This window comes from Oncorhynchus gorbuscha, linkage group LG04, assembly GCF_021184085.1.
Source record: "Oncorhynchus gorbuscha isolate QuinsamMale2020 ecotype Even-year linkage group LG04, OgorEven_v1.0, whole genome shotgun sequence".
NCBI classification, from domain to species: domain Eukaryota; kingdom Metazoa; phylum Chordata; class Actinopteri; order Salmoniformes; family Salmonidae; genus Oncorhynchus; species Oncorhynchus gorbuscha.
The window spans coordinates 67,492,470-67,510,115 of NC_060176.1; the positions used below are offsets into that span (position 1 = coordinate 67,492,470).

General features: G+C 42.7%; 1 protein-coding gene across 4 annotated transcripts in view; it reads right to left on the minus strand.

Annotated features, from left to right (window-relative positions):
* Positions 1 to 17,110, minus strand: part of LOC124034566 (acetyl-CoA carboxylase 2-like) — a 56,974-nt gene extending 39,864 nt beyond the window's left edge. For 3 of the 4 annotated variants that reach the window (XR_006838586.1, XM_046347931.1, XM_046347930.1), the window contains exon 1: positions 16,459 to 17,110. Coding sequence is in view for 3 of the 4 variants with exons in the window: in XM_046347931.1 (XP_046203887.1) it covers positions 16,459 to 17,099 (641 nt within the window). In the remaining variant the exon portion in view is untranslated. Of the gene's footprint in view, positions 1 to 9,461; positions 9,572 to 16,458 lie in introns of those variants that run through there. The other variant, XM_046347932.1, reaches the window with a different exon arrangement.
* Positions 17,111 to 17,646: the final 536 nt, after the last annotated feature.

Genomic DNA, 17,646 nt, shown 5'->3' on the forward strand with positions numbered 1-17,646 from the left:
CTGAGCACTTGTTGGCTGCTTTTCCTTCACTCCGCGGTCCAACTCATCCCAAACCATCTCAATTGCGTTGAGGTCGGGTGATTGTGGAGGCCAGGTCATCTGATGCAGCACTCCATCACTCTCCTTCTTGTCCAAATAGCCCTTACACAACTTGGAAGTTGTGTTGTCTTGTTGAAAAACAAATGATTGTGGGACTATGTGCAAACCAGATGGGATGGCGTATTGCTGCAGAATGCTGTGGTAGCCATGCTGGTTAAGTGTGCCTTGAATTCTAAATAAATCACTGACCGTGTCACCAGCAAAGCACCCCCACAGCTCCTCCTCCATGCTTCACGGTGGGAACCACACATGCGGAGATAATCTGCTCACCTACTCTGCTTCTCACAAAGACAAAAATTTGTACTCATATTTGTACTAATCAGACCAAAAGGACATATTTTCACCGGTCTAATGTCCATTGCTCATGTTTCTTGGCCCAAGCAAGTCTCTTCTTATTGTTGTCCTTTAGTAGTGGTTTCTTTGCAGCAATTTGACCATGAAGGCCTGATTCATGCAGTCTCCTCTGAACAGTTGATGTTGAGATGTGTCTGTTACTTGAACTCTGAAGCATTTTTTTAGGCTGGTAACTCTAATGAATTTATCCTCTGCAGCAGAAGTAACTCTGGGTCTTCCATTCCTGTGGTGGTCCTCATGAGAGCCAGTTCCGTCATAGCACTTGATGGTTTTTGAGACTGCACTTGGAGAAACTTTCAAATTTCTGTATTGACTGACCTTCATGTCTTATGTAATGAGTAATGATGGACTGTTGTTTCTCTTTGCTTAATTGATCTGTTCTTGCCATAATATGGACTTGATCTAGGGCTATCTTCTGTATACCACCCCTACCATGTCGCAACACAACTGATTGCCTCAAATGCATAAAACACATTACAAATTAATTTAACAAGGCACACATGTTAATTGAAATGCGTTCCAGGTGACTACCTCATGAAGCTGGTTGAGAGAATGCCAAATGTGTGCAAAGCTGTCATCAATGGCTACTTTGAAGAACCTCAATAATAAAATGTATTTTGATTTGTTTAACACTTTTGTGTTATTTCATAGTTTTGATGTCTTCACTATTATTCTACAATGTTGAAAATAGTAAAAAATAAAGCAACCCTTGAATGAGTAGGTGTGTCCAAATTTCTTGACTGGTACTGTATGTGAGTACACCCAGTTAAAAATAGTAAACTTGGGATCAGGAGACCACGGGGCCTGTGTGTGTGTGTGTGTGTGTGATGTATATGATTCCCATGTCGCATCAATGGTAGAAAATAACAAAAAGGCCCATGAAAGGCACAGAATATGCCCCCACATAACCACCTTTATTGACAATGTTTTGATCCACATCTTCATCGTCCGGTCAAAAGGACATATTTCACCCCACATGACCATTACGCACCCCCGATTCCAACCCCATTTAAGCACATGTAAATGGAACTTCATTCCCTTTTCATGAACTTTTCTCTCTATGCATATTCTGAACTTAAGCATGAGAATAGCATGCAATTCACCTACTATTCATTCAGGGGTGGAGATTGAAAAAAATCAGATGTAGTGGAAATGTGTCTACAGATATGACATATTCTGACCTTGACTTAATTCCCTCATAACGCCACCACCTATATGCAAGAGGAAACCATGATTAAGGTTGAGCGAACCTGCCGGTTCCAAGTGCAAGTGGAAAAAGCATATTTTTTTCCGATAACAGCATTCTCTATGCACTGTAATTTACAACTTGATAATAGCTATTAATAAGAGCTAGGTAAATGAGTAATCTGTTTGGGTAAGGGGATTGAAAATATTAATGACAGTTGTTTTAGATCTATTTGACCATATGATTGCTGGTGACAAATGTGAAACCAGTCACATGGTGGCAAACTGAAGCATGTCAACATTTCCACAGTGAAGTTTATAAAATGTTGTGCCATTATGCAGAATGACAAATCTTACAGCCTTTTAACTTACAGGGATGAGAGCTCTCGAATGTCTTAATTATAGCCTACCCCGAATCTCTCTGTTTCCTACTTCTATCATGATAAATATTAGCCACAATCAGCATCGACCGTCAGTAGACCTAATAACAACACATATTACACTGTCAATTTACTGTAAGTTCCCTTCAGTTGGTATAGCCTACATTATCATTCCATTTACCAGGGCCAACCGCACCAGTATATGGTCTCACAAGGGGTCTGAGGATCTCATCTCGGTACCTAATGGCAGTCAGGCTACCTCTGGCGAGCACATGGAGGGCTGTGCGGCCCCCCAAAGAAATGCCACCCCACACCATGACTGACCCATCGCCAAACCGGTCATGCTGGAGGATGTCCAGGCAGCAGAACGTTCTCCACGGCGTCTCCAGACTCTGTCACGTCTGTCACATGTGCTCAGTGTGAACCTGCTTTCATCTGTGAAGAGCACAGGGCGCCAGTGGCGAATTTGCCAATCTTGGTGTTCTCTGGCAAATGCCAAACGTGCTGCACGGTGTTGGGCTGTAAGCACAACCAACACCTGTGGACGTTGGGCCCTCATACCACCCTCATGCAGTCTGTTTCTGAACGTTTGAGCAGACACATGTACATTTGTGGCCTGCTGAAGGTCATTTTGCAGGGCTCTGGCAGTGCTCCTCCTGCTCCTCCTTGCACAAAGGTGGAGGTAGCGGTCCTGCTGCTGGGTTGTTGCCCTCCTATGGCCTCCTCCACATCTCCTGATGTACTGGCCTGTCTCCTGGTAGTGCCTCCATGCTCTGGACACTACGCTGACAGACACAGCAAACCTTCTTGCCACAGCTCGCATTGATGTGCCATCCTGGATGAGCTGCACTGCCTGAGCCACTTGTGTGGGTTGTAGACTCTGTCTACCACTAGAGTGAAAGCACTGCCAGCATTCAAAAGTGACCAAAACATCAGCCAGGAAGCATAGGAACTGAGAAGTGGTCTGTGGTCACCACCTGCAGAACCACTCCTTTATTGGGGGTGTCTTGCTAATTGCCTATAATTTCCACCTGTTGTCAATTCCATTTGCACAACAGCATGTCAACTCATCCCTGACCGTTGGCTACGTCCCTTCCGTCTTCAAGAGAGCGAGAGTTGCACCCCTTCTGAAAAAACCTACACTCGATCCCTCCGATGTCAACAATTACAGACCAGTATCCCTTCTTTCTTTTCTCTCCAAAACTCTTGAACGTGCTGTCCTTGGCCAGCTCTCCCGCTATCTCTCTCTGAATGACCTTCTTGATCCAAATCAGTCAGGTTTCAAGACTAGTCATTCAACTGAGACTGCTCTCCTCTGTGTCACGGAGGCGCTCCGCACTGCTAAAGCTAACTCTCTCTCCTCTGCTCTCATCCTTCTAGATCTATCGGCTGCCTTCGATACTGTGAACCATCAGATCCTCCTCTCCACCCTCTCCGAGTTGGGCATCTCCGGCGCGGCCCACGCTTGGATTGCGTCCTACCTGACAGGTCGCTCCTACCAGGTGGCGTGGCGAGAATCTGTCTCCTCACCACGCGCTCTCACCACTGGTGTCCCCCAGGGCTCTGTTCTTGGCCCTCTCCTATTCTCGCTATACACCAAGTCACTTGGCTCTGTCATAACCTCACATGGTCTCTCTTATCATTGCTATGCAGACGACACACAATTAATCTTCTCCTTTCCCCCTTCTGATGACCAGGTGGCGAATCGCATCTCTGCATGTCTGGCAGACATATCAGTGTGGATGACAGATCACCACCTCAAGCTGAACCTCGGCAAGACGGAGCTGCTCTTCCTCCCGGGGAAGGACTGCCCGTTCCATGATCTCGCCATCACGGTTGACAACTCCATTGTGTCCTCCTCCCAGAGCGCCAAGAACCTTGGCGTGATCCTGGACAACACCCTGTCGTTCTCAACTAACATCAAGGCGGTGGCCCGTTCCTGTAGGTTCATGCTCTACAACATCCGCAGAGTACGACCCTGCCTCACACAGGAAGCGGCGCAGGTCCTAATCCAGGCACTTGTCATCTCCCGTCTGGATTACTGCAACTCGCTGTTGGCTGGGCTCCCTGCCTGTGCCATTAAACCCCTTCAACTCATCCAGAACGCCGCAGCCCGTCTGGTGTTCAACCTTCCCAAGTTCTCTCACGTCACCCCGCTCCTCCGTTCTCTCCACTGGCTTCCAGTTGAAGCTCGCATCCGCTACAAGACCATGGTGCTTGCCTACGGAGCTGTGAGGGGAACGGCACCTCAGTACCTCCAGGCTCTGATCAGGCCCTACACCCAAACAAGGGCACTGCGTTCATCCACCTCTGGCCTGCTCGCCTCCCTACCACTGAGGAAGTACAGCTCCCGCTCAGCCCAGTCAAAACTGTTCGCTGCCCTGGCCCCCCAATGGTGGAACAAACTCCCTCACGACGCCAGGACAGCGGAGTCAATCACCACCTTCCGGAGACACCTGAAACCCCACCTCTTTAAGGAATACCTAGGATAGGTTAAGTAATCCCTCTCACCCCACCCCCCCTAAGTTTTAGATGCACTATTGTTAAGTGACTGTCCCACTGGATGTCATAAGGTGAATGCACCAATTTGTAAGTCGCTCTGGATAAGAGCGTCTGCTAAATGACTTAAATGTAAATGTAAATGTATTGTCAGTGTTGCTTCCTAAGTGGACAGTTTGATTTCAAAGAAGTGTGATTGACTTGGAGTTACATTGTGTTGTTTAAGTGTTCCCTTTATCTTTTTGAGCAGTGTATTTGGTCAACAACAAAAGTTTCTCAATACTTTGTTATCTACCCTTTGTTGGCAATGACAGAGGTCAAACGTTTTCTGTAAGTCTTCACAAGGTTTTCACACACTGTTGCTGGTATTTTGGCCCATTCCTCCATGCAGATCTCCTCTAGAGCAGTGATGTTTTGGGGCTGTTGCTGGGCAACACAGACTTTCAACTCCCTCCAAATATTTTCTATGGGGTTGAGATCTGGAGACTGGCTAGGCCACTCCAGGACCTTGAAATGCTTCTTACGAAGCCACTCCTTCGTTGCCCGGGCGGTGTGTTTGGGATCATTGTCATGCTGAAAGACCCAGCCATGTTTCATCTTCAATGCCCTTGCTGATGGAAGGAGGTTTTCACTCAAAATCTCACGATACATGGCCCCATTCATTCTTTCCTTTACACGGATCAGTCGTCCTGGTCCTTTTGCAGAAAAACAGCCCCAAAGCATGATGTTTCCACCCCCATGCTTCACAGTAGGTATGGTGTTCTTTGGATGCAACTCAGCATTCGTTGTCCTCCAAACACAACGAGTTGAGTTTTTACCAAAAAGTTATGTTTTGGTTTCATCTGACCATATGACATTCTCCCAGTCTTCTTCTGAATCATCCAAATGCTCTCTAGCAAACTTCAGACGGGCCTGGACATGTACTGGCTTAAGCAGGGGGACACGTCTGGCACTGCAGGATTTGAGTCCCTGGCGGTGTAGTGTGTTACTGATGGTAGGCTTTGTTACTTTAGTCCCAGCTCTCTGCAGGTCATTCACTAGGTCCCCCGTGTGGTTCTGGGATTTTTTTCTCACTGTTCTTGTGATCATTTTGACCCCACGGGGTGAGATCCTGCGTGGAGCCCCAGATCGAGGGAGATTATCAGTGGTCTTGTATGTCTTCCATTTCCTCATAATTGCTCCCAGAGTTGATTTCTTCAAACCAAGCTGCTTACCTATTGCAGATTCAGTCTTCCCAGCCTGGTGCAGGTCTACAATTGTGTTTCTGGTGTCCTCTGACAGCTCTTTGGTCTTGGCCATAGTAGAGTTTGGAGTGTGACTGTTTGAGGTTGTGGACAGGTGTCTTTTATACTGATAACAAGTTCAAACAGGTGCCATTAATACAGGTAACGAGTGGAGGACAGAGGAGCCTCTTAAAGAAGTTACAGGTCTGTGAGAGCCAGAAATCTTGCTTGTTTGTAGGTGACCAAATACTTATTTTCCACCATAATTTGCAAATAAATTCATAAAAAATCCTACAATGTGATTTTCTGGATTTTTTCCCCTCATTTTGTCTGTCATAGTTGAAGTGTACCTATGATGAAAATTACAGGCCTCTCATCTTTTTAAGTGGGAGAACTTGCACAATTGGTGGCTGCCTAAATACTTTTTTGCCCCACTGTATTTGTGAAGTTACACTGGGTACATCGGCTTTATCTGTAAATTATCTAGGAAGGTGCCTTGTGGCGCAGTTGGAAGAGCAGATCTACCCACCATTTGGCAGTGACGGATGTTGGGGGCGCGTTTGAAGACTAGCAGCAGGTGTTGTTTGTTAAACTTTTTTTTTCTTTAGTTGTGGGTCAGTGATCAACATGTGCCTGTGATTTTTTTATGATATGGTCGAAATGTTTGGGAAGTATTAAAGGAGACATTGGGCTCGTTGTTCAGGGGGGGCTGGTTTGGGAGAGTGAGCCTCAATATTTATGTAATGTCATGCAGCCATTACTCCTGGTAACGTCGCTATATGAAGCATTCTTCCAGACAGTGCGCCTACTACATATCATATGTATGCAACAGTATTGGCTGATTGAGGTTATTTTTGCAGGTTTGGAAGCTACCTCTGCATAGGGAATTCCTGTCCGTCGGCTTCCTAGGTCCATGCTAAAGCCACCCACTGCCTCTTTACCGAAATGTTCAGAAAACTTGTTTCATGCGCATTACATGTCAGTGTGAATTTCTGATTTTCACTGCTTGTACACCTGTGATTATTGATTATGCGTGAAATGCTTTTGGTATAGCCAAGTCTTGAATGGTTTCCACAACCACTATGCGTAATGGTCCGTTGGGGTGGAATACATAGTACCAGGTAGTCATCTATTTTGGAGACAGGGATTGTGCCAGGACATGAAGGCAACACATGAAGTGGCACTGTTATAGGGGTGATGGGCAGCACCACCGTGGAAAACACACACACATTCTATTTACAGTTTCTTTAGAAAGGATTCACACCCCTTGACTTTCTCCACATTTTGTTGTGTTACAAGGTGGGATTAAAATTAATGTCATATTTTGTAAACGATCTACATAAAATACTCTGTCAAAGTGGAAGAAAAATTCTAACATTTGTTGAAAATAATATGAAAAATAAAACACTACTATATTTTGATTACTTAACTATTCAACCCCCTGGGTCAATACATTTTAGAGTCACAGTTGGTAGCGATTTCAGCTGTGAGTCTTTCTAGGAAAGTCTCTAAGAGCTTTGCACATCTGGATTTTACAATATTTGTATATTCTTTAAAATTCTTCAAGCTCTATCAAGTTGGTTGTTGATCATTGCTAGACAGACATTTTCAAGTCTTCAGCTCTTACCATAGATTTTCAAGTAGATTTAACTTGGCCTCTCAGGAACATTCAATGTCGTCTTGGTAAGCAACTCCGTGTAGATTTGGCCTTGTGTTTTAGGTTATTGTCCTGCTGAAAGGTTAATTTGTCTCCCAGTGTCTGTTGGAATGCAGACTGAACCAGGCTTCCCTAAAGGATTTTGCCTGTGCTTAGCTCTATTCCATTTATTTTTATCCTAAAAAAGACTCCCTAGTCCTTGCCGATGACAAGCATGCCCATAACATGATGCAGCCACTACCATGCTTAAAAATATTTAGAGTGGTACTCCGTGATCTGTTGTGTTGGATTTGCTCCAAACATAAGGCTTTGTATTCAGGATGTAAAGTTAATTTCTTAGCCAAATGTTTTGCAGTTTTAAATTTAGTGCCTTATTGCAAACAAATGCATGTTTTGGAATATTTGTGTTCTGTACAGGCTCCCTTCTTTTCACTCTGTCATTTACTTTAGTATTGTGGAGTAACTATAATGTTGTTAATCTATCCTCAGTTCTCACAGCCATTCAACTCCGTAACTGTATTAAAGTCACCATTGGCCTCACGGTGAAATCCCTGAGTGGTTTCCTTCCTCTCTGGCAACTGAATTTGTGTAATTATTAACTTCACCATGCTCAAAAGAGATAATAAAAATAGCAGACATTGAATTATTTTATCTGCCAATAGGTGGTCTTTGCAAGGCATTGGAAAACCTTCCTGGTCTTTCTGGTTGAATCAGTGTTTGAAATTCACTGCTCAACTGAGGGATCTTACAGATAACTGTGCCTGGGGTACAGAGATTAGTCATTCAAATATCATGTTAAACATGGAACTTATGTGACCCGTTAAGGACATTTTTACTCCTGAACTTAGTTAGGCTATCCAAAAAGCACAGCAAATGCACAGTTGTAAATGATAGGGATTTCTGAATGTTTGCTCACAAATCGTTCTACATTTGTTAAAATTGTAGTTTTATTTGTGAGTTATGCTGAATATACACTGACTAGAAATGTAAACGCAACATGTTGGTCCCATGTTTCATGAGCTGAAATAAACAATCCCAGAAATGTTCCATATGCACAAAAAGCTTATTTCTCTGAAATGTTTACATCCCTGTTAGTGAGAATTTCTCATTTGCCAAGCTAATCCATCCACCTGACAGCTGTGGCATATCATAAAGTTGATTAAACAGCACGATCATTACACAGGTGCACCTTGTGCTGGGGACAATAAAAGGCCACTCTAAAATGTGCAGTTTTGTCGCACAACACAATGCCACAAATGTCTCAAGTTGAGGGAGCGTGCAACTGGCATGCTGACTGCAGGAATGTCCACCAGACCTCTACGATAAGCCACCTCCAACGTTGTTTTAGAGAATTTGACAGTACGTCCAACTGGCCTCACAACAACACCAGCCCAGGACCTCCACATCCGGCTTCATCTGAAACCAGCCACCCGGACAGCTGATGAAAGTGAGGAGTATGTAATAAAGCTCTTTTGTGGAAAAAAAACTCATTCTGATTGGCTAGGCAGGGGCACAGCCATGGGTGGGCCTATGCGCTCCCAGGCCCACCCATGGCTGTGACCCTGCCCAGTCATGTGAAATCCATAGATTAGGGCCTAATTTATTTATTTAAATTGACTGATTTCCTTATATGTACTTAAACTCAGTAAAATCTTAATTATTGTTGAATGTTACGTTTCATATTCCTGTGCTGAAAGTGCATTAGTCAAGCTCCACCACTACTTTGTTCAATTTGCCCTCTGGTGAGTGGGGCCAAATTGTGAGAGGGAATTGTTGTCATTTCCCTAACTTCCTCTTTATAGGGGTTACACGTGCCAAGACCAGCACTGCTCAGTTACATAACACACTCAACCATAGCCACAATGTCAACAGAACAGCCATCATTGTTTACTACATATTCTGTCTACCAACTATCAAGTATACGACATGGTAAAGCAGGTCTCTGGACAGTATTATACAGTTCAGAAATCACGTACCCTGAAATAAGCTGTTGTCTGAAACCTGCAGTCCAAGAATCAGAGAAAAACAGGAAGCTACTTAAAAAAGCAAAAGGAAGAAACTAACCTGAGATACTGAAACCAGCAGTTGAAGCTTCCATCACCCTCCATGGCAGATAGATTTCAACTCCGCCATTCACACACCAGAGACTAAGACCAAAACAATACAACCTCCACCAGTCTCTTCCTCTATGAGCCAAGCCCTCCCTCACTCCTCCCACAGGCATATCAAAACATCCTTCAACCGCAGAACCATATGGAACGGGGAACAGAACACTAGTCTCTCTGTGTGTGTGTGTAGCAGACCTGAGTTCAAATAAATATGTATTCGAGTATTTTCTAATAATATGACCTGAAATCAAATGTAATTGATACAGAGGTACAATCAGTAAGGCTGGTCTGAATGGATAGCTCACTTCAGTAAGTACAATATAATTACAGGTTCACAACAAAGCTGTGAAACCTACTGTTATTCTTAGGATAATCTTTTTTTTCACTTGACACGGTCAAATAACTCAAGCATAGGTTTGGTAACTTTTGTTCTAACATGGCACACAGAAACTAGAGGCCATGAGTAACTTGGTCAAAAAGAACTGCACTGACTGGCCAATAGGTGGCGCTGTTATAGGCAGTCTCATTTAAACCTTCATATCTGCTGCCCCGTTTGACCTAGAGACTTAACTTTGTATGTAGATGTCTTTCCTCATACTGAACACATTTTCCTGAAGGACCCATAAGGTACATCAAGATAAACTTTCCTCCATCTTGGAAGCTTGGGGGTTGGTTAAGAGATGGCTGAGTTACTGATCAATCAGAAAATTAGATTTCACGTGTCCATTTACAGTGCCTCCCCGCAAGGATTCACAACCCTTGACTTTTTCCACATTCTGTTGCATTACAGGCTGTATTAAAAATTGAGTCAATTGAGATCGTGTCATTGATCTATACACAATACCCCATAATGTCAAAGTGGAATTTTACTTGTATTATTGTTTTGTAATTAAAAAATTAAGCTGAAATGTCTTGAGTCAATACGTATTGTGGTATCCCAGGAGGTCTACCCCGGGGGATGGTAATAAGAGGGGCGGTACGTGAGGCGACATTGGCTCCCTCTGCTGGGAATACGGGAGCTGGGCACCCCGACACGGACAGCAAAGTGGTGGTAATTAGAGGAAAGCGCCAACCAGCCGTGGAGACTAAATAAAAGGAGCACGGTGGCACATCGCGGGAGAGAGACCGAGCAAAACCTAGTTATTATTAAGTTATTTCTTTGATATATTTATTTCCTGTCTTGGTAAAGTTGGTTTTGCGGACTAAAGCCTCCCTGTCAATCTCTGCACGCTCCACCCAACGGTTTACTGCAGTATTCAAACCCTTTTATGGCAAGTCTAAATAAATTCAGTAGTAAAAATGTGCAGTATAAATTGCATGGGCTCATTCCGTGTTCAATAAGTGGTTAACTGGATTTTTTAATGACTACCCAATCTCTGTACCACACAAACAATTCTCTGTATGTTCCCTCAAATTGAGTTGTGAATTTCAACCACAGATTCAACCACAAAGACCAGGGAGGTTTTTCAATGCTTAGCAAAGAAGTGCACCTGTTGGTAGATGTGTAAAAATAAAGCAAGCAGACACTGAAAATACCTTTGAGCATGGTGAAGTTATTAATTAGGAAAGTGCTCAGGGATTTCACCATGAGGCCAACGGTGAATTTAAAACAGTTACAGATTTAGTTTAAATAGTTATAAGACAACTGAGGATGGATCAACAACATTGTAGGTACTCTACAATCCTAGCCTACATTACAGAATGAAAAGGGAGCCTGTACAGAATAAAAATATTCCAAAACATGGATCCTGTTGCAACAACGCACTTCAGTAATAATGTTTAAAAAATGTGGCAAAGAAACGTAATACTTAGTATTCAGGACAAAAACTATGTTTGAGGCAAATCCAACAACAAATCCCTGAGTACCCCTCTTAATATTTTCAAGCATGCACCTGGTTGTCTGCTTTGCAACAGACAGTGGGGCACAAGTTCACCTTTCAGCAGGTCAATAATCTAAAACAAGACCAAATCTACACTGGTGTAGTGGTGCCTACTATAATGGTGCCAAAAAGTTGCAAGACGTCCGCCCTGCGTCAAAGGCACCCTGAGTGAAAAATCGTATATTTTTCCGTTTTTTTAGATTGTTTTTCAATAACAAAACTTTTAAGTCCACAACAATGCTTAAATGACTATCTGATTCGGTGGGCCTGTCAGGACCTGGCTCCCCAGTGGGTTGACATCTGTCCACCCCATCCATGTCTACGCCCTGATGCAAACAGCACGTGGTGACAATTACGCATCACAAATAGCCTACTAACAAACACTTCAGACTAAACTTTTTCATACCCATTGTTGCCTTAGTTATAATTTACTGGTAGATATAACTTGAAGCGTCTTTCCTACTCTACCGGCTACCGATGTCATTCTTCTGTGAGCTGCTCCATGCCAAAACCGTTTCCTCTTTCTGCCTGCAATGATATTCCGCTGAAACGAGGCTGTGTGCGCAACGCACATGTGAATATATTTCACGTGCTTTGCGATTGTGTAGGCTACTTTGTATGATTTAACTATTGTACTACATAAATAATAAATCGTATACCTCCACTACACTACTTTGATATGCATCAGTTGAGATGAAGTAGTGAGTATACGCAATTCCCACTGGAGGAAAAAATATGATTTATACCTTTGTATACCCTCCACTTCACCACTTGCCCTTTGTGTTAAAAAAGAAGAAGTGCACTCTCCTGGGTGCCCTGGTATAACGGTTGCTGCCCTTTCAGAATCACAAACCTGTCACACACGCCTATAGGTTCGCCACTGCGCAAACATGTCCATAATATATATAAAGTCTGTTAATATAATGATTCAAGAACGAAGTGTATAAATTAGGCCTGGCGACGCTGTTTTAGGCACCGACTGAATGGAAGCGGATGATTCGTTTTTTACTCCGCTGGTCTCGTGAAGAAATTACAAGTCCTCACTGTACGAGTACAAATGTATCTGACACCGAGACAATACCAAGTCACTCGATACCTGGTCTCATGTACAACAACACTGGGTTGAATATATATTTCAAGGTATTAATATCCATTGAGTGATTGGTTGAGGTTTCTTGGGTGCGTGACGTCACTACGAGTCCGTGAGAAACATGAGACAGATTCTCTCGCCTGGAATCGGAAACCAGTAGTGACCACCAAATTAAATGACAGTTAATTAAAAGGCGAATATAACATTCCCGCATCCCAATAACATTGTTGCAGAGGAGGGCTTGCTAGATAGTGTTTGAGTATTCTCAGATGTTTTCATGTTTTACGGTTCTGCTGGCTTGTGAAATGCTCATTTTTGATGTAAACTAAACTGCTTCTAGACTCGGGTGCTCATGGGATTTCAGGAGCCAGAGGGTTAGATGATTCCACAATGGGCAACAACTGGCTACTAGAACTGAACAGATGATCATGGGGCAATGATATTTGGTACGTAAAGCTTATGTATGTCCTTAGAAGCTGTGTGAATATAAAGTCACTGACACTTTTAGGATGGTACAACAGACCAGTTGGTGGCAATATAGATCTCATTGGCATCAGTGGCACGATAGGATACTAGAGCAATAACCTTCGATCAAGTGGACTTTGTCTCATGCACATTAATGTTAGATTCTAATTATGCAGACAATGTGAATGATCATGATTAGTATAGCTGTATAATCACATATAGTTGCCCTAGTATGTCAACAACAAAAAAACATTTTATTTGCCATGTGTGGACTAACAGTGAAATACTTACTTACAGGTTTTCCCAACAATGCATAGAGAAAGAAAATACAGAAATAATTGAAAAGTAAAACACAATGATAAAAGTAATAATAGACACACAATGAGTAACAATCTATGTATATATTGGGTACACTACCGGTCAAAAGTTTTAGAACACCTACTCATTCAAGGGTTTTTCTTTATTTGCACTATTTTCTGCTTTGTAGAATAATAGTGTAGACATCAAAACTATGAAATTACATAGAATCATGTAGTAACCAAAAAAAGTGTTCAACAAATCAAAATATATTTGTGATTCTTAAAAATAGCCACCCTTTGCCTTGATGACAGCTTTGCAGTGTCTTGGCATTCTCTCATCCAGCTTCACCTGGAATGTATTTCAATTAACAGGTGTGCCTTGTTAAAAGTTTATTTTTGGAATTTTAACCTCCACGCTGTGTAAGGGCTATTTTACCAAGAAGGAGAGTGATGGAGTGCTGCATCAGATGACTTGGCCTCCACAATCACTCGACCTCAACCAAATTGAGATGGTTTGGGATGAATCGGACCGCAGCCAACAAATGCTCATCTTATGTGGGAACTCCTTCAAGACTGTGGGAAATGCATTCCAGGTAAAGCTGGTTGAGAGAATGCCAAGAGTGTGCAAAGCTGTCAAGGGAAAGAGTGGCTATTTGAAGAATCTCTAATATTACATATTTTGATTTGTTTAACACTTTTTTGGCTACTACATTATTCCACATGTGGTATTTCATAGTTGATGTCTTCCCTATTATTCTACAAGAAAAATCCTTGAATGAGTAGGTGTTCTAAAACTTTGTACCGGTAGTGTATATCCAAGGGGTACCAATACCGAGCGGATGTGCAGGAGTAGGAGGTAAGAGGTAGATATGTATATACAACTAGGAATTAAGTGCCAGATAGTAAACAGTAGCAGCAGTATATGTGATGAGTAAAAAAAAGTTGGTGCAAAAACCATCCAAGCAGATAGTTAGTCCGGATATCTATTTGGCAGTCTGTTGGTTCCATTCTCTAAACTGTTTTAATAAATATTAATGCTTGCATTATGTCTCTGCTGTTCATTCAGTTAAGCATGCCCTCAATTGAACTACCTCTATTGGAAGTATTTGAAAGCATTTTCTAATAATTCCCAAAAATAGCCTACTATTTAAAAGTATTTTCTAATACTTATTTCAAATACTATTTTCAAATACATAGTGTATGAGTCAGTGTATTTGCGTATTTCCAAACACATTCCAATTTACTACTAAAAATAAAACAAATTGAAATATTTACTTTCAAATGTCTTTGAAAGTAATTGAAATACCCTAAATTCTATTTGAACCCTGATCTGGTGTGTAGACGTGTTTGACAATCTTATCTGATCTCTTACACACACACACACACACACACACACACACACACACACACACACACACACACACACACACACACACACACACACACACACACACACACACACACACACACACACACACACACACACACACACACACACACACACACACACACACACACAGGATGTATCAAGTTCTCATTAAAGTTAAATGCAACTAACTTGTCCCTTCACGAACCACCAAACTATAGCTTATGGTAACCTTCTAGCATATTGTAAACACAAATGTGGGAGGCTAATCCTTCCATGTAGCAAACTGACTGAAATGGTCAAAACATAATTGGTAGGTGTTATGTCTAGGCCTACACAGTGGCATCATGTAAATCAGTGCTACTCATAGGCCTTTGCTACTTCACAATGTGGAAAAACTATCATTCCTGAAAGCTTTCCATGTGTTATCTTACCTCTCTCCCCTTTCAGTTTTACCTCCGTGGTGATTACTGCACATGTGGCTCAATAGTACAAACAAGCTTTTCAAAACTTGGCTGATAGTAGACCGTGGCATTCAAAGCCAACTGAACCTGTCAAGTAGACTTAGATATGCTCAGCTGACCAACTACCTGAGATATCCATTGTGATGTCACCAAAAAAATATCAACAATAGCGCCTCATGCTCTATGCCCAAAGTCAACATACAGCAAGTCAAATGTATTTGCAGAGAACTTCCAAGGGATGTAGAAACATTTGTCAAGCACACATACAATATGTTGTTGTGTGCCCTCCTGGGACTCAGACCCTGGTTCTCAAAGTCAACGACACTTGTTCCGTTAAAAGTGCAGAGAGGTGAGGCATGCGACAATAACACAAGTTTCTGTCAGCATGCATGCTGTGGTCAGGTGATCATATGCAGCTGGTTGTGTGGATACAGCATGGGGCAGCAATAAAACCACAATGTGGCTGGCAAGTTTGCCTCAGGCCTGGCCAACAATTGGTCTCGCCTTTTGGACAACAGCGCACTCTGTTGATACCCATAGACTACTGCACTGACAGGCAGCCTCACAAGTCACGAGCTAATCTGCTGAATGATTCATTGATTCTTAACACTGGGTTGATGGAGCAAGCACTTGCATTCACTATCAACACGTTCTGAACTAAATACAATTCCAATGTCATCGGAGTAGAGAAAACGATGACGTCTAAACCTGTTTATTCTATACTGAACAAAAATATAAAACGCAACATGTTACGTGTTGGACACATTTCATGAGCTCCTGTTAGTGAGCATTTCTCCTTTGCCAAGATATTCCATCCACCTGACAGGTGTGGCATATCAAGAAGCTGAATAAACAGCATGATAATTACACAGGTGCAATTGGCATGCTGACTGCAAGAATGAGGCTGGTTGGACGCACTGCCAAATTCACTAAAACAACATTGGAGGTGGCTTATGGTAGAGAAATTAACATTCAATTATCTGGCAACATCTCTGGTAGACATTCCTTCAGTCAGCATGCCAATTGCATGCTCCCTCAACTTGAGACAGTTGTGGCATTGTATTGTGTGACAAAACTGCACATTTTAGAATGGCCTTTTATTGTCCCCAGCACAAGGTGGACCTGCATAATGATCATGCAATTTAATCAGCCTCTTGATATGCCACACCGTAAGGTGGATGGATTATCTTGGCAAAGGAGAAATGCTCAATAACAGATGTAAACAAATTTGTGCACAACATTTGGGAGAAATAAGCTTTTTCGGGGAACTTTTATTTCAGCTCATGAAACACAGGACAACCACTTTGCATGTTGCGTTCATATTCTTGTTCAGTGTAATATGAAAATGAAGTTAACTTAAAAGAAGTTGCACAACATGCTATGGCCTACCTCATGCCATTGGAGGTAGGGGTTGATGTTACTGATGTAACTTGCTGTGGGGGGGAGAAGGTGGTTGAGGTTTCTGATACGGTTTGTCGTAGGCAGGAGGTGGCCACTGCCTGAGAGGAACCAAAACCTATAGGGGGTTTCATGATCAAAGGCAGATCTTCATCTGAAGAATAGTCCTCCGATGCCCCCAGGATGAACTTGGGGCGCGCTTGTTGAGCTTCTAGGCCTGAGATGAGTTTGGGCCTGATCGTTCTACTGGGAGGCTGAGGGACATGGAAGGGAAGGGACGGCTGTGTGTGCTTCATTTCCTCCGAAGAGGCCTGAGGAGCCTGGGAACCCCCTGCCCTGGGTATCATGGGACCGATAGTGGGGTCAATGTGGGTTAGGGGACGGTTGTCCCCGCTATCTGTTGAGGTAGATGCTGCAAAACCCATGGGTGTGGATTGTGTAGTAGGGGGTGGAGCAGGGGTGTGTGCAGCCGCAGCGGATCTATCGGCCGCTTGCATCTCCTCCTGTGCTGCAGCTGCAGGGGTTCCACAGCCAGTCACTATTTCCCCCCCTTTCTCCAGCATCTGCTTGACCTTAATCATCCAGAATAGCCACAATATCAGTAGTAATCCCAAGAGTAGAAGTGGGAGCATTCAGACATCCTCTTGAAACTGCAAAATAAAAATAGATGTATGATACTTATCCCAATTTCCTGACTGTACCAACTTTTATCATTAGAAAATAAATATGGATTCAAATGAATTATGAGACGGCCTCATAAGGAATTCAGTAAAGTGCACAAGCAACCGTTTCCATAGAAGCAAAACACCTTGTATAAAATCTATTCAGAGTCGTTCAATGTCATTTTAGCAAGCCATGACACCCACCATCACAAATTGTTCTTAAATTGTTTCTGTAACATTTTGTTTATTTTTGAGATATTAAGCTAATTGACTGCACCCAAATTGGCCCTTTTGATTTATTGGATTCAAATAATATTCAATAAATATTGTACCCAACATCTGATTTGGACCAAACTTCTTCCTACCATTGAGTAACACATGAGGAATCCAACGAAAGCCACCCACAGACCCCCCACAACAAACCCACCTCAACAACCAGTATACAGTATCAGTTCCCTATGTCTAACAAGTAGTATGGAGCTGCAGCTTGGAGTATTGCTTTTTCATTCTATTTCAT